This window comes from Prenolepis imparis, unplaced genomic scaffold (assembly GCF_030444845.1).
Source record: "Prenolepis imparis isolate NDT839.2.m4 unplaced genomic scaffold, iyPreImpa1.0 SCAF_14, whole genome shotgun sequence".
NCBI lineage: Eukaryota > Metazoa > Arthropoda > Insecta > Hymenoptera > Formicidae > Prenolepis > Prenolepis imparis.
Genome location: NW_028141172.1, coordinates 2,820,594 through 2,838,833, shown reverse-complemented (window position 1 = coordinate 2,838,833; position 18,240 = coordinate 2,820,594). Strand labels below are relative to the sequence as shown.

Sequence of the window (18,240 nt, the reverse complement as noted above, 5' to 3'; positions counted from 1 at the left end):
CTGAGAGTGAAATGCACACAATAATAAAATATACGCTATAAAGAGTGACTAAAAATAATTCTTCAGCACTATGTATCGCTCGCGTTATGCTCTTTCTTGTTGGATATTGTTGAACCGTTTAGAGACGAACACAACCACGTGGTACGTCGATGCTAATGCGGGAAGCTGGTCATTTTTTGTCCTTTGGTCCTTTTGTCCTTTGATCCTTTGTTCCTTTGGAAAAGCGGAAGCGGAAAATGATGCACATATTAGAGATGTGCGAACTATTCGAATTCGAATCGAATCGAATCGAATTTTGTCAGATTTGATTCGATTCGATTCGACTCGACATAAAAAATCTTTGGTTCGCACATCTCTAGTACATAATATAAATAAATAAATATATATAAATATATATAGACACACATACACACACTTGACTAGCGAGTATCACTTCCTTGTAACAACTAATAAAAGTTTGATTCGTCGAAATTGAGATTTCAGTACTGATAATAATAAATTGGCGCACAATATAACACATGTATGAAAATATATGCAGAAAATTCAACAAATGCATTATTGCAATTAAAAAAATTTAGCGACATGCAAACATCTTTCGTATATATATATATATATATATATATATATATATATATATATATATATAAATTTGTTATCGAACCACATACTAAAAGATATTTCTAAATATTTATCAAATAAAATCACACTCAGTTATGAAAGCAAAAATATCGAAATAACAAATTATTTTTCGCAAAATACGAAATTAGATATTTTTTCATACATCAGTTTGCACTTGCGATATTGTGAATTGATTAAAAATTTCCTTCATTATTTATTCGTATTAGTTAGCGTGTCTAACTCGATATTCGCTTACATTTCGAATTAAAATCAACCCGACAATTAAACAAAAAAGTTTTGTGTGTGTGTATATATATATATATACACATACTAATCCGGCGGAAACAAAAGACAATGTATAATTAAACATATAAGTAATTAATATATCGCTTATCTTTATAAATAAAAAAAAACCTAATTAAACTCCTCTCTGATTAAAATTCTTTCAAATTGCTCACACATAGTTTTCTCCATCCGATTAAATTACCTCAAATAAAAAATATACCAATCAAGTGATACTGATTAGAAAAATGGATTATATATATAACAATAAAATCATCTGAATTGTAAACTCTATTATCGAAACTTATATCATTGACTATTCATTTCCATTTTTTCATTATTTGAATACATACGTGTTGTTATATTTGATAATATATTTACAATAATTGTTTCTGTCTTATGTTTCCACTTTTTGACAGAAATGAGAAGAAAAAAAATTCCTATGGCATCAAATTTATTATTTATAATTGAATTAATATTGCAAATATCTCGAATAATAAAATTACACATAATCAATTACTTAATGTATGTACACTGACAATGAGCATACATATCATGTAATGTTAATCTGTAGTATAAGTCGAAACGATAAATAATTAGGACAAGATTTACTTTATTATTAAACGAGTGTGGCACAAATCCCTAATGCATATATAGGAACAGAAAAAATCGACGGATTTCTTTCGAAAATTGCTCTTTGTAAAAGAAATCACGTTCTAAAAGCATTTGCTTCGGCTGCTCTACACATAAAAGAATCCTTTATCTTCATGTCTAACTTAAGATATTCTTCCGATAGTATTACGACTTTCATGTGACACAGAGCAAACTGGAAGCAAAACTCCTCGAGCTCCTAAAATTCGAATATTCAAATATTTGACGATATATTGTATTCACATAAATCGTAATTAATGAATTTTAATATTAATAACAATTAACCACGAATCTATGATCCTTACCTTAGCATTGAACTCTATCGCCTTATTATAGAAGAAAGCTACGTTGGACGTAGTGATTGTTTTCTCTATAATCCGACTGCACTCTGTCTTAAGTTTAATTTCACAGTACTCGTCAGCCAATGTTATAAGCTCTGTAATAAAAGTTCCATTTCAGTTTGCAGATTGTTCGTGATAATTTAAGCAACTCAAACTCACTTTACAATCAACTCAATCTCACCTAATACTTTCTTTGAAGGTAAATCAACTTTGCCAGTATATAAATATTTCAAGAAGGCTCTGTAGATGATGTAGGAAAAATTCGATACAGGGTATATCTCTACTGGCGTATCTCGCATACTGTTAAAATCAATATATTGATATTATTGATATTACAAAACAATTAAGATTGAGAGATTCTCAAGAAGAGTAGTTTATTTAAAAATTTTTCTTACCTTTTATTATTTTCAGTCCTATCGTGTTGAAATTTATTTTTGAAATAGTAACTACGAATCTTAAGAATAATCTTATGAACGTGAATAGATTGTCCTTCAACTTGTACAGTAAAATCACTCGTCGTCTTTGTCAGAAGAGAACAAAAATTGTTATAAATGGTTTAATAATATTAAAAATAATTAATATAGATTTATTGTAAACAATTTACACCATTTTTCGCTAATAACGTTATAATTCAAGGTGACTGTAGTAAAACCAGAAATCTTAGTCAAAAAGTAATCATTACAATTAGTTTATTTTCTGTACACAAAAAAAAATTTTTTAATTCTTTTCTTTAGAAAAATCTGTAAATTTGTATTGCACTTTTTAAAAATGTACAATATAACAAATCTTTATAAGTCTCTAAGCTTAAAATAAAAAAAAATATACACACAGACATTACATTTTACAGAGAAAAATGACAGGAAAAACATACCGGATCGTCGAACGCCGCTTCCAGAACAAATGCAAAGGATTCCAATATATTCAATACTTCCTCGACGTCACTGTTTGTAGACACAGTCAGTGGCTTGTGCATGTCTTTTATAGAAAGCGCAAATGCATCATGAATCCTCGAGAAGCCCGTGGGAAACGGGACAGAAATTTCCTGACCGAAGCAGTAGCCCCATACATAGACAGTGCCATTACTATCAACGGCAGCGCTCACGTCATCGTGGGCAGCGATGTCCAAAATCAATTCGGGCATGTTTACCTGTCGATCGAATCATTCTTTATTAATCTGATTCACGTTTCATTTATCGACGATTATTAACAAACGTTTTCAATAATCATTAATAAATCAATAATATCAATAAACTTCATCATGACTTACCATAATCGGAGCGGAGAGTTTTAGTTCATTATTAATGCCCAGTTCTCCATAATCGTTGTTGCCCCATGCATAGATCTTTCCATTATCTGTAAGCACCAACGTATGAGCAAATCCGCAGGCCACTTTAACTGAAATATCAATATCGATCATGAGAATATTTGATACGGCAACATTCTTAGAGATGAATCTCAGATATAAACTAATCAAATTTACTTATCGTTTTGTCCGAGACAGCAGTAATTTCGTGTGGGTATACATAAATCTTCTGCGAGTTAACACAATCGAGTGTTTTGGCAGAACTGGATGGAAGTTTGTGGGAAGCATTTAAGTAATAGGTAATATCAACTGAAATCTGGCCATTTTTATTGTCGCCCCAACCATATAGTTTGCCTGTGTCAGTAACAACCATGTTAAATTGTGAGCCGCAGGCAATTTGGACAATCCTCTGCCCTTTCAATTCGTGTTTCATCTGCTTTGGTAGATTATCCAAGATATCTACGATTTTGTTGCCAATCTGTCCAAATTTATTTTCTCCCCAAGCATACACCTAAATTACAAACAATTGTGTGGTTTATAAAAATGACTATTATTATCGTTGTCACTGTGGTTCAATCTTTGCTTACCTCTCCATCACTGGTCAAGGCGAGAGAATGATGTCTGCCGCATGCAATGTCCACAACATATTTATCGCTTAAACCAGCTACTCGAGTAGGTGTAGATATGACCACATTCGATTTATCATTCGAATTGTAATTTTTATCAAACCTCCAGGAATAAACCTTTTAAATGGTAATAATATCTTTTTTTGGTATCTGGTTTCATATGCAGAAAGTTACATTTAAGTATAAAAGCATTACTAAGAAAGACTAAACAAAAGATTAGTTGATAAAGTTTGATGTTATTCTGTATTATATGCAAGTGCTTTTAGATTTTATAAACTTATAAATTTGCTGGCCATGTCAATAAACATTAAAAACTTTGTTTCTTTACACTATAAAATATTATAAAACTATATGTTTTAATTTTTATAAAACCAGATTAAATGCATAAAATTAAAATGCATGCTGTAATCTCTTTCCTCGTTTATCAAAAAAAGAAAATTTTTAAATGTTTTCCACATCTCTTGCTTTCATCAAGAAAATATAAATTACTCTCTTTTATAATCATTTCGTTGATCTTAATTTTAAAAATATTTGTATATTAAAATGAATATTATGGCCAAATATATAATCTTTTCATCAAGGCATTCTATTTATTTACTATATATTATTAACTATTTTTGTTACTTATATTTCATAATAAGCACACACATGTGTAGAATAAAAATATTGCGCACATAATCAATTTAAAATGAGAAAGCAAATAGAAATCGAAAGATCCCACATTTCAAAATTATCATTTCAAATAACTAACTCTAATACTTGTTACAATATCCTTCAAACAACCAAGTCATTCTTGTCAGTATTATCTTTCTTTTTACAATATTTTAAGACATGAATATAAACTTTGATTTCTACTTGTTCCCTAAGAACAGTTTAGAACTTGAAAATACTGTAAAATCTGATATAAATTTTATCTTTCAATAAGACTGAAATATATTTCTATAAATTTAAATGTGCTATTCGAAGGATATAAACTCTTTGATGTACCTCACCACCTCCCGTAAGTACCAGGACAAAATATACACTGCATGCAAAAGTCTTTATATTTTTTCCACACAGTTCTTTTATCTTTTTTGGGCAGAGTCCGATATGTGTGTCAACAGTCTTCAAATGATCATTTTTGTTATAATCTAAGCTGTATACATTTTCGTCCTTCGTCACAATTAAAGCCCTGCTACCACAGCCACCTCGGTTGCCTACACATTTCAAAACGTTACAGCATAAGTAATAATATCACATATCGAAAAAAGCTATAGAATAAGAGAAAAAAGAAAAAAAAAGATTAATCTTACCATATACCATAACCATGCGAATTTGCATGGTGAATTCTGGCTTTAGCAGGCTTAAGATCGGCCAATTTCTGAATTCTGATGGATATATCTTCTTCGCGATCTCGCGTGACAAATTTCTCCACTCACCTACCTGCATTTCTCTACCAATAGTTGATTACTTTTAGTTTATTAATTATTCACTCATCCACTTTAACTATAATTATAATTGTACTTTTTATTTCGCACCCTTCTTGTTCTCATCTTGCGCTATTATTTTGCTGGCGTCTACGATTATTTCGATTATATCGCTATCCAGCAGCGATGTGCATAGAAAGAAAAGAAAAATCAAAACTTACTCTTTTACGTTCGCGCTTGTTTCTGATCTTTCCTCCTGCATGTCTTTGTCTTTTACAGTACAGAGCGAGGATATCGACATGATAGAACGTAATTTTGAAAGTTATTCGTTCTTCTTGCTCGGATTATTTGCCTCTATATGAATCGCATCCATACAATAAAACACACACTAAAGAATGATTGCAAACAATTCTTTCGCAATATATATTACTCATTCTTCTCGGTTCTTTATGTGACTGTGTTAATCACTCATCAGAAACGCAATGTCACGTGACACCATGCTGATGTTATTGTTCACTATCTGCAAGAGGGAAAACAATCTTCTTTTTCCTCAAGTTGATTGGTCCCAGATGGATATATATAACTTCCACACAGATAAAGGGTTCATTAAAATATGTCTCTTCTTTAGATCAAGTTAAGGACTTTATACGCAGTCTAAAATAGGATCCACACGAAAGGAAACGCGAGGCAACACGTACAAGAGCGTCCATTCTCGTTCACACCCTTGATATGTAAACATAAACACGTGTTTCATTTTCTTTTCTTCAGAGACCTATCGTACAATACAAAAACACAGGAAGCGGCAATAGCAATTAATATATGCACCAATGGTAACAGGAAATAGTGTCTATCTTTCCTATTTATTTAAAATAATTCCTATTTAAAATAATTCGTGTATGTGCATACATGTGCGCGCGCGCGCGCACAAAAATTTGGCGGGAATAAAAGGCGGGCAACCAAAATTAAACATATGATAGAAATTGATATTACCACTAAAATAAAAAAAAAATGGCTAAGCTCTGTGATTGAAATTTCTTTTATACTGCTCACTTCAATTTCTCTGTTGCCTTTCCACTACATCTATTACATCAAATAAAAAAAATATACAAATCAATGGTACTAATTAAAACTGAAAATTGAACCATTATATATAATAAAATCATCTACAATGTAGATTTTATTAAAAGAACTTTTAACATTACTAAGTACTATTTACTTCTCATTCCATAATTATCTGCATGCATATATTTGATAATATATTTTTAATAATTGTGTCTCTCTTATGCTTTCACTTTTTGACAAAAGACTGAAGTAAAAGAAAAAAATTTTCCTATGAATGGCATCAAATTTATTATTTAAATAGAATTAATTTTGCAAATATTTCGATAAACAAAATAAAAATAATGTACACATACATGAACATACATTTCATGTAATGTTAACCTATGGAATGATAAATAAAAATGATAATAGGAACAAGGTTTACTTCATTATTAAACGAATATATGGCACATAAAGAAATAAAAAAATCAATTGGCGATTTCACTCGAAACTCATATTGAAACTGGCTCTTTGTAAAAGAGTTACGTTTGAGAAGAATATATTTTAACGGCTTTAAACAGTAATTCATACTTTGTACTGATGTCTAACTTCTCATAGTTATCTGTTATTATTACGTCTTTCATGTGACACAGAGCAAATTGGAAACATAATTCCTCGAACTCCTAAAATTTATTATATACCATATTTGACGATATATTTACATAATTAATGAATTTTAACATTAATAGAGATTAACTGCAAATCTCCGATACTTACCTTAGCATTGCACTCGATCGCCTTACTGTAGTATAAAGCTACATTGGACACGGTGATTGCTTGATCCATTATCCGACTACATTCTCTCTTAAGACTAGTCTCACCATACTCGTTGGCCAGTTTCATAAGGTCTGTAAGAAAATGTCGTTTCAGTTTGCAAGTTGTAAGTTTGTAATATATGTAATTTAAGCTTACAAATCAACTTTATATCACCTAATGCATTCTCCGAAGGTAAATCGACTCTCCCAGTATACAAGTATTTCAAGAAGGCTTTGTAGACGATGTAGGAAAATTTATCCGATACGGTGTATATTATTGGTAAACTGTTAAAAACAACATATTGATTGACATTACAAAATTCGTTAAAAGATAGATAAAAGTAATAGTTTTTTTTTTAATACTTACTCTTGATCATTCTCAAACCAATCATGTTGAAACTTGTTTTTGAAATGCTCACAACGAAGCTGAAGAACGGCTTTATGAACGTGAATACGTTGTCCTTCGACTTGTACAATAAAATCGCTCGTCGCCTGTGTAAAAAAAAGAAACGTTAAAAATAAATTTAATAGTATTGAAGAAATAAATATTAATAATATCAATAATATTAAATATAATAAATATAATATTAAATATAATATTAATAAATAATTTATTGTGCAAAATTTCCATGTATTTTTACTTTCAATTATGTTAGAATTCCATGTAACTGAAGTGAAAGCAAGAGTCTTCATTAAAATAATCATTACGATTGCAATTAATTTTCTCTATAGAAAAGTTTTTCAATCCTTTTTTTAAAAAAAATTAATTCGTATTACTTAAAAAAAATTTTCAATAGAAAAGAATCTTTACAAAACTCTATAATCTGTTATACTGACCAATCGAACATGAAAAGATACATATATCCGATTTTATGTTACATAAAAGTATGAAAAGTGCAGGACAATAATATGAGAAGACGTACCGGATCATCGAATCCCGCTCGCAGGGATATCAATATATTCAATACTTCTTCGACATAATCGTAATCATCTGTAGATACAATCAGCGGCTTATACATGACTCTCGACTCACTGTAGGCGAACGCATCGTGAATCCTGGAGAATTCCGTGGGAAATGGAACGTTAATATGTTGACCGAAACAGTCGCCCCATACGTAGACAATCTTATTATTGCTGATGGCGACGCTCAAGTTACCGTAGGCAGCGATGTCCTTAACCAACTCGGGAATGTCCACCTGTCGATCGAATCATTCCTATTATTCTGTTTCTCATTTCATTTATCGTGGCGATTATTAAATGGTTTTTCAATTTTTATCAATGAATTACCATAGTCGGAGCAGAGGATGGCAGATTATTATTAACACCTATTTGTCCTTTATCATTCTTGCCCCAGGCATAGATCCTTCCTTCATCCGTAAGTGCCAACGTGTGCTCGAATCCGCAGGCCACCTTAACTGAAACATCAATGATGATCACGAGGATATTCGATACTGCAACACTCTTAGAGATGAATATCAGATATAAACTAATCTAATTTACTTATCACTTTTCCCGAGAGTAATGAAGTACTTTCACGTGGATATACATAATACTTTTGCTTCTCAACATTTTTTGATATCGTCTGAGAACCAAATATATTGGAATGAGGAATGGATGTAAGTTCAGATTTAGATTTGGAACTAGAGCCAAAACCAGAACCAAAAACAGAAGCAGAAGGGGTAAAAATATTGCCAGTAGAAGTAGCGTTATCGAAATTATATGAAATCTGGTTGCTCTCGTTGTTGCCCCAAGCGTACAGTTTGCCTGTATCAGTAACAACCATGTTGAATGTAGAGCCACAAGCAATATGGGCAATCTTCTGTCCTTCCAATTCATGTTTCACTTGCCTCGGCAGACTACCATCGAAGATACTTGAGTTTTCATTGCCAACCTGTCCGTAATTATTTTCTCCCCAAGCATACACCTAAACACAAACAATTGTGTAGTTTGTAAGAATCACTATTAATATTGTTATCAATGTAGTTCAATCTTTGCCTACCTTTCCATCCTTAGTCAGAGCAAGTGAATGACCACTTCCACATGCGATGTCCACGATGTATTTGTCGCTTAAACCAGCCACTCTAGGCACAACCACAGGTGTATGTAATTTGTCATCTGATTTGCCCTTCTTGTTGAACTCCCAGGAATAAACCTTTTTCAGAAATAGAATTGTATTTTTATTGATATCTCGCTTCATATGCAAAATGTTATTTGAGTGAAAAGCACAACTAGAGAAGACTTAACAAAAGACTAATAATGAAATTTGATATTATATTACATACAAAGGCTTCTAATAAACTTATTAATTCATTGACTATGTTGATAAACATAAAAAAATTTAATGTTTTCTCACACTTCAAAAATATTATAAAATATTAAAAGTAAGTGTATATACAATGTTTTACTTTTAAAAACCAGAATAAATGTACAAAAAGTTAAAAATGATACCTGCTGTAATCTCTACTTTCCTTATTTATCAGAAATAATTTGAAAATTTTTTCCACATCTTACTCTAATCGAAAAAATTAAAATTAAAATCTTTAACAATCATTTTTTTATCTTAATTTTAAAAATATTTGAAACGAATATTGTGGTCAAATATATGTACTTTTAATCAAAGTATTTTATTTATTATATATTTTTAATTACTTTTTCAACTTATAATTCATAATAAGTTCATATGTATAGTATAAAAATGTTGCACACGCTCACACGCAATCAGTATAAAATAAGAAAGTAAAGTATGGAAATTGAAAGATATATCTTTGAAAATTATTATTTCTATAACTCTAATAATTTTTACTACAATATTCCTCAAATAACACAACCAAAGGTCATTCTTGTTCATATTTTCCTTCTTTTTAAATCTTAAAAAAACATGAATATAAACTTTCATTTTTCTTGCTCCCTAAGAACAGTTTAGAGCACAGAAAAGATGTGAAATCTAATATAAACCTTATATCTTTTAACCAGAGTAAAATTTATTTTACATAAATTCAAATGCCATTCAAAGCATATTAACTCTTTGACGTACCTCTCCTTCTTCTGTGAGTGCCAGGACAAAAGAGGTGCTGCAAGCAAAGGTCTTTATATTTTTCCCACATAGTCCTATCTTTTTTGGGTGAAGACCAATATGTATGTCACCAGTCTTCAAATGATCATTTCTGTTATAATCTAAGGTGTACACATTCTTGTCCTTCGTCACAATCAGAGCCCTGTTACCGTTGTTACCTGTTTTAAGATGCCACAGCGAAAGTAATGTGATGTATCGAAATAAAAGAATATGATGTAATAAATAAAAAGAAGAAAAGGAGATAAAAAGATCATACCATATACCATAACCATGCGAATTTTCATGGTAAATTCCAGCTTTAGCAGGTTCAAGATCGGCCAGGTTCTAAAATCCAAAGGATATATCTTCTTCGCGAGATCGCATGGCAAATTTCCCCTCTCATCTTTCGGCATCTCTCTACGAACAGTTGATAACCTTCAATTTGTTACAATTGTTCAACCTTGACTTCAATTAATTGTATTTTATCTCTCATTTTTCTCGTTTCTTATCTTGCGCTACTACCTTGCCGGCGTTTGCGATTATTTCGAGAGAAAATAAAGAAAAAAAATTAAGACATCACACTCACCCTTTTTCGGTCGACTCTGTCTCTAAACTTATCTTCTGCTTCTCGTCTTTGTCTTCCGAGGTACAAAGCGATTTTTCTGGCGACGTCGACATGATATCGCGATTTTCTGCCGATGTAATATTTGACGAAATGAGAAAGTGAAAGCTTCTTCTTCTTGCTCGAAGTCGCCGTTGATGAAGCGCATTCATACACAAGCAAATATACACAATGTATAAAATGAGTGAAGACAATTCCTCTGCGATATGTATCATTCGTTCCTTCTAGTTCTTCAGTTCGATGTTAGATCGAAAAGGGAGACGAAACTACTGCACAAAATCAAGGTCCTTGTCTGCAACAGCGGAAAATGCGACATATAAACACTTGGCTATGACGTCTCACTTCCTTGTAACGATTAAAAGATCGATTTATCGAAATAGATGTATAAAAATCGATTTTTATCTACAGATAACAGATGTGAATAAACGCATAGTACAACAGAATAAAAATATATGCACACAAAAATGTAATAAATTATATTCTAACTTGAGGAACTTCTGTGACGTGCGACGACCTTTTTAATTCCATTTGTTATCGAACCGAATTGAAAAATGAGATCTCTCTGAAGTGAATCACGCTCTATTATGACGTCAGCGGTGGAAATAACTTCCTGCAGAATTTGAAATTATTTTTTTTCTCATATGTCATAATTTGCATTTTGCACGATTCTATCGATTGATAAATACATCGAAAATTCTCTTCATTATTTCAAATTAACTAACGTGTCAAATTCGATTTTTAGCCAAAATAAATATGACAATTGAGCAAAATAAATTGTGTGCCTGTCAAACACTAAATTTGGCGGGAAAAAAAGGGGGGCAATATCTATAATTAAATCAAACATATATTATACAATTGATCATATACTTCGTAAAAAAAAAAAAACTGACAAAGCTCTGTGATTACAATTATTTGAAACTGTTTACTCAAAGTTTTCTCTATCATCGTCATAATTTTAAATCAATTATCTTCGATCAAAAATATATATGTATCAAGTGATAGTGAAATATAGACCATTATACATATAATAAAATCATCTACATTGAAGGCTTTTTTATCTAAATTTATATCATCTGTGCTATTCATTTCTCACTTTTTCATTATCTGAATGCATACAGGTTGTTATATTTGATAATATATTTTTAATCATTGTTTTTCTCTTATATGTATTCATTTTTTGACAAAAGACTGAAGAAAAAAATTTTTCTGCGTTTGGCATCTCAAATTGATTATTTAAGAGGGACTGAATAAATTTTGTAAAAATTAAATATGCCGAGAAACACAAAATTAAATAATATCAATTAAATAAGAGAGATTGCATGTTTACTGTATATATATATAAATCATATAATATACTATAAACTGTAAAATGAATAATAGAAACAATAATTGAAACAAGATTTATTTTATTATTGGACGCGTATGGCATCTGTCGTTAATGGAAATAGGAACAGAAAAATCAGTCTGCAATTTTGCTCGAAGCTTGTTATAGCGAAATTTGCTTTGTAAAAAAAATTTACGTTCTAAAAGCATTTGCTTCAGCTGCTCTACGCATAAAAGCATCCTTTATACTTAAGTCTAACTTAATATATTCCTCCGATAGTACTATGACTTTCATATGACACAGAGCAAACTGAAAACAAAATTCCTCGAGCTCCTAAAATTCAAAGAATATTTGACTATATATTGTATTCAAATAAATCTTAATTAACGGATTTTAACAAATAATAATAATAATAATAACAACGATTAATCGCAAACTTGTGATACTTACTTTAGCATTAAACTCGATCGCCTTACTGTACAAGAAAATTACATTGGACGTGGTGATTGTTTGCTCTATTATCCGACTACACTCTCTCTTAAGACTAGTCTCACCGTACTCGTCGGCCAATTCCATAAGGTCTGTAAAAAAGTGTCGTTTCAATTTGCGTTTTAATTTGATGATAATTTAAGCTTATCAACTCAAATTCACCTAATGCATTCTCCGAAGGTAAATCGACTCTTCCAGTATATAAGTATTTCAAGAAGGCTTTGCAGACGATGTAGGAAAATTTATCCGGTATAAAATAGTATACTGGTATACTGTTCAAACCAATGTGACAAAACAAAATAAGATCAAGATTTAAAGAGTTTCAATAAGAATAGTTTATTCCTAAATGTTTACCTTTCATCATTTTTAGTCCAAACATGTTGAAATATATTTTTAAAATACTGACACCGAATCTGAAGAATGGCTTTATGAACGTGAATACGTTGTCCTTCGACTTCTATAATACAATCGCTCGTCGACTGTCGGAAAAAAACAAAAATCGTTAAAAGTAATTTAATAATATTAAAGATAATATTAAATAAAGAGACACGTAGCCTAAAAAATTTATCATTTTTCGCTTATAACATTAGATTCAATATAAATGAAATAACACCAGGAATCTTAATCAAATTAATTATTATAATTGCACTTTATTTTCTCTATGCAGGATAAAGTTTTCCAATTCTTTTTTAATTTTAAATTCGTATTGTACTTAAAAAAATTACAATACAAAAGAATCTTCACAAATCTTTGTAATCTTTCATATTACACTCAATCTAACTGGAAGAAAGATCTTATGCTACATAATGCAAAAAAGTGCAGAACAGTAATACTAATGATTGAAGATCAATGATGAGAAAACGTACCGGATCATCGAATCCAGCTTCCAGGGATTTCATTACATTCATTACTTCTTCGACGTACTCGTAATCGTCAGTAGATACAATCAGTGGCTTGTACATTACTCTTAACTTACTGTACGCGAACGCATCGTGAATTCTGGAAAATTCCGTAGGTAACGGAACGTTAATATTCCGGCCGAAGCAATCGCCCCAAACGTAAACAGTCTTATTATTACTGACGGCAACGCTTAAGTCACCATAGGCAGCGATGTCCTTAACCAACTCTGGCATGTTCACCTATCGATCGAATTATTCTTTATTATTTTGTTACTCGTTTCATTTATTATTAAAAAGTTTTTCAATTTTTATCAATAAATCATACGTTACCAAGGTTGGAGGGCAGGATTTCTGTGTATTAATAACGCCCACTTGTCCATTAACGTTGTTGCCCCAAGCATAGATTTTTCCTTTATCCGTAAGCGCCAAAGCGTGCTGGAATCCGCAGGCCACCTTAACTGAAATGTTAATCATGTCGAGCATGAGAATATTCGATACTGCAACATTTTTAGAGACAAATCTCATTGCAGATATAAACTATAATCAAACTAATCAGTTACCTATCACTTTTCCGAAGACTGCAATTTCATGTGGATATGCATAATATTTTTGCGACTCAACATTATTTGATGTTGTCTTATTGTTAGAAACAAATGCGAAATTTGATGGAGTTACATTTGTGCTGGAAGTAGATATGGGGGTAGAAAAAGGAGAGGTAAGAAAAGGGACAGTTAAAGGAGATGTAACAGCAAAGGAAAAATTAGTCTTATTGACTGAAATAGAAGTAGGATTAACAACAATTGCCTTAGGATTAAATGTGGGATGAGTAGCCGAAGGTATATTTATGGCGATGGGTTTAGAATTGGTGGAAGTTGAAGCAGAGACCAGACAAATACCAGTAGAAGAAGAAATAGCGTTATCAATTGAAATCTGGCCATTTTCGTTATCGCCCCAACCATACAGTTTGCCCGTGTCAGTAACAACCACGTTAAAGTTTGAGCCACAGGCAATATGGACAATCTTCTTTCCTTCTAATTGATGTCCCACCTGCCTTGGCACATCATCGAAGATATCAGTGTTTTTGTTGCCAAGCTGCCCATATTTATTTTCTCCCCAAGCATACACCTAAATTACAAACAATTGTATAGCTTGTAAGAATGACTATTATTATCGTTATCATTGTAATTCAATCTTGGCTTACCTCTCCATCTTTAGTCAAAACAAGAGAATGATCACTGCCACATACGATATCCACAATATATTTCTCGCTTAAGCCAACTATTCGAGGTTTGGACGTAATTACTCTTCTTATATTCGATCCTGCCAATTTGCGCTTTTTATTTATTCTCCAGAAATAAACCTGTTTCAAAAATAGAATTATAGTATCTCTCTTATTGATATCTTACTTCATATGCAGAATGATACATTTGAGTATAAAAGCATAGCTAGAGAAAAACTTGACAAAAGACTAGTGATGAAGGTTTGGTATTATTCTATATTATATTATATAAGTACTTCTCGATAAGCTTATAAAATCATTGGCCATGTTGAGACATAGACAAATTTAATGTTTTATTACAATGTAAAATTACTTATAAAATATTAAATTTGTCTATGTCTCAACGTGGCCAATGATTTTATAAGAGTTTACCAAGAAGTACTTATATATATATTTTCATTTTTACAGCCAGAATAAATGTATAAAGCGGTATAAAGTTAAAAATGTATAATTAAATATAAAGAGTTATAAATGATGAGTGCTCTAATCTCTACTTTCCTTGTTTGAGATATTTTCAAAACTTTTTCCACATCTCCCGCTTTCATTAAAAAAATAAAAATTTAATAATCTTTTACAATCTTTTGTTTGACCTTAATTTTAAAAATATTGAAATGAGTATTATGACTAAATATCTGTATTTCTAATCAAAGCAATTTATTTATTATATATTCTTAAATACTTTTTATATTTGTATTATATAATGATTTCACCCACATGTATAAAATGAAAATTTTGCATATCGATTTGAAATAAGAAAGCAAATTAGAATCAAGATATATATTTTTTTAATTATTATCTCTATAACTAACTCTTATAATTTTTACTATAATATCTCAAATAATATAACAATTTAGTCATTGTTGTCAATATTTTTTTCTTCTTAAAACATGAATATCTTAAAATGAATAAAAAATTTTATTTCTATTTTGCTCCCTAATTTAGAACTTAGAATGGCTGTAAAACTATTATAAATCTTATCTTCTAACCAGATTGAAATTTATTTTCAGAAACTCAAATATGCCATTCGAAAGATATCAACTATTTGGTATACCTCTCCTTCTTCTGTAAGTGCTAGAACAAAAGAGGTGCTGCAAGCAAAAGTTTTTATGTTTTTCCTACACAGTTCTTCTATCTTTTTTGGGTGGAGACTAATATTTGCGTCACTAGTCTTCAAGTGGGCATCTTTGTTATAATCTAAATCATACACATTCTTGTCCTTTGTCACAATTAGAGCTTTGTTACTGTAGTTACCTGTTTTAAAATGTCAGAACAGGTAACAATTAATATAATGTATCGGAAAAAAAATTATAAAAATAAAAATATAAAAATATAAAAAGAAAAAAAGAAGATGGATCATACCGTATATCATAATCATGCGAATTTGTCTAATAAATTCTGGCTTTAGCAGGTGCAAGATCGGCCACCTTCTTAAATCCGAAGGATGTATCTTCTTCACGAGATCGTATGGCAAACTTCTCTCGTCTTTCTGCGCCTCTCTAACAAATAATTGTCAACTCTCAGTTTAATAATTCACTCGTACACTTTAATAAATTGTACTTCATATGTCGTGTGCTTTTTGTTTTTATCTTTTCAGCTATTATCTTGCCGGCGTCCGCGATTATTTCGACATCGTATCCAGTCGAAATGTGTATATAGAAAAAGAAAGAAAGGATGACATGAAACTTACTCTTTTTTGGTCGATTTTGTGTCTGAATTTTTCTCCTGCCAATCTTTGTCTTCCGAGGTACGAAGCGATTTTTCTGGCGGCGTCGACATGATGATACCGCGATTTTCTGACCAAATGAGCAAGTGAAACCTTCTTTCTCTTCCTCGAGTTACTTGCCGTTTATGGAATTCATACGCATTCGTACACAACCAAATATAAACAATAATAGAAAAAAAATTATTGAAGACAATTCCTCTGCGATATATAAATCACTCGTTCCTCGCAGTTTTTCAATTTGATGTTCGTTGTGTTTCACAAACTACTACACAAAATCACGTCGAAGATCCTTTCCTTTCGTTATCTGCAACAGCGGAAGATGATATATATAAACATAAACACTTGGCAGACGAATTTCACTTACTTCCTTGTATCGATTAAAAGTTCGATTAAAAGTTCGATTATTTGAAATAGAGAATTTTGTACGGATAACGGATATAAATAGACGCATAATACACTAGACAAGTGAAAATAAATTATATTATTCTAACTTGAGGAACTTTTAATAAAGTGCGACTTTCTTTCATTTGTACGATTTATTATCGAACCGGATTGAAAAGTGAAAAATCTCTGAACATCTCTGAAGTTTGAAGTAAATCACACTCTATTATGACGTCAGCGGCGGAAATGATTTCCTGTAGAATTTGAAATTACTTTTCTCACATGTCACAATTTGCATTTTGCACGATACTGTCTATTAATGAAAATTCTCTTCATTATTTCACATTAATTAATAACGTGTCAAATTCGATATTTATCTTCCATTTTTAACAAAAATAAATTTGACAATTTAGCAAAAAGAAATAATTGTACCTGTACACCACACACACACATATACACATTAAATCTGGCGGGAAGAAAAAGGCGGGCAATCTATAATTAAACATATGATTAAAAAAACTGCCTGCGACTAAGCTCTGTGATTACAATTTTTTGAAACTGCCACTTGTAGTTTTTCTATCGTTATCCGTTTAATTACCTTCAATAAAAAATATATATGTATCAAGTGATACTGAAAGATGGACCATTATACATAACAATAAAATCATCAACATTGTAGACTTTATTATCGAAATTTATATCATCTGTGCTATTCATTTCTCACTTTTTCATTTTCTGAATGCATGTGTTGTTATATTTAATAATATATTTTTAATAATTGTGTTTCTCTCTTATGTATTCATTTTTTAACAAAAGACAGAAGTGAGAAAACAAAAATATCCTGTGTTTGGCATCTCAAATTTATTATTTAAGGATTGAATAAATTTTGTAAAAATTAAATATCCCGAGAAACAAAATTAAATAAGATCACAAGTAAAACACGATTAAAAGAAAAGTAAATTAAATAAAATCAATTAAATAAGATTACATGTTTACTATATATTCATGTAATATACTATAAACTATAACATGATTAATAGAAGCGATAACTGAAACAAGGTTTACTTTATTATTGGACGCGTATTATATATATTGTTAGTGCACAAATAGGAATAGTCGGTAATTTTGCTCAAAGCTTGTTGTGGCGAAACTTGCTCTTTGTAAAAGAGAATGCTCGACTGTGATTCGTCGATTAGCTTACGGCGAGAGGGAGAGAGCGCGTGTCGATATGCGCGAGCGTTCGACTTTAACCTTCAAGTGGCGCTGCCTCACGTGGTCGCGCGGCGGTAGGAATTCGGCGGCGCGGAGTGGGGGTGAGTGGTGGGGGGATGCGCGCGCGGCGTACCCCCCACCGCTCGCCCCCACTCCGCGCTGCCTCACGTGGTCGC

At 31.2% G+C, this 18,240-nt stretch overlaps 2 protein-coding genes across 6 annotated transcripts; both read right to left on the bottom strand.

Annotated features, from left to right (window-relative positions):
* Nucleotides 1–79: 79 nt before the first annotated feature.
* On the bottom strand, nt 80–5,944 carry LOC145945438 (RCC1 and BTB domain-containing protein 1-like). Of its 5 annotated transcripts, XR_014426853.1 has the most exons (12): nt 5,449–5,944; nt 5,114–5,253; nt 4,809–5,017; nt 3,783–3,938; nt 3,373–3,706; nt 3,160–3,287; nt 2,764–3,039; nt 2,288–2,412; nt 2,074–2,192; nt 1,857–1,987; nt 1,513–1,750; nt 80–213 (listed from the first exon to the last, which is right to left on the bottom strand). XR_014426853.1 is itself a non-coding variant. In XM_083054446.1 (11 exons), the coding sequence occupies exons 1-11, from the start codon at nt 5,526–5,528 to the stop codon at nt 1,708–1,710; spliced, it is 1,761 nt and encodes a 586-aa protein (XP_082910572.1). In that variant the 5' UTR covers nt 5,529–5,944; the 3' UTR covers nt 686–1,707. The 5 variants fall into 5 exon arrangements, 4 of the variants coding, with proteins under 4 accessions (XP_082910572.1, XP_082910571.1, XP_082910573.1 ...); XM_083054446.1 differs by lacking the exon at nt 80–213 and having other exon boundaries at nt 686–1,750; nt 1,837–1,987; XM_083054445.1 differs by lacking the exon at nt 80–213 and having other exon boundaries at nt 686–1,750; nt 3,160–3,245.
* Nucleotides 5,945–6,675: 731 nt separating this feature from the next.
* LOC145945561 (uncharacterized) lies at nt 6,676–17,318 on the bottom strand. Its single transcript, XM_083054624.1, has 24 exons — nt 17,285–17,318; nt 16,436–16,775; nt 16,108–16,244; nt 15,800–15,999; nt 14,671–14,829; nt 14,030–14,594; nt 13,800–13,927; nt 13,437–13,709; nt 12,925–13,049; nt 12,733–12,842; nt 12,532–12,662; nt 12,278–12,414; nt 11,244–11,271; nt 10,722–10,981; nt 10,413–10,570; nt 10,118–10,314; nt 9,083–9,235; nt 8,584–9,007; nt 8,371–8,498; nt 8,007–8,279; nt 7,451–7,575; nt 7,259–7,368; nt 7,046–7,176; nt 6,676–6,951 (listed from the first exon to the last, which is right to left on the bottom strand). Exons 2-24 carry the CDS (start codon nt 16,522–16,524, stop codon nt 6,811–6,813), a joined length of 4,182 nt encoding a protein of 1,393 aa, XP_082910750.1. The 5' UTR covers nt 16,525–16,775; nt 17,285–17,318; the 3' UTR covers nt 6,676–6,810.
* Nucleotides 17,319–18,240: the final 922 nt, after the last annotated feature.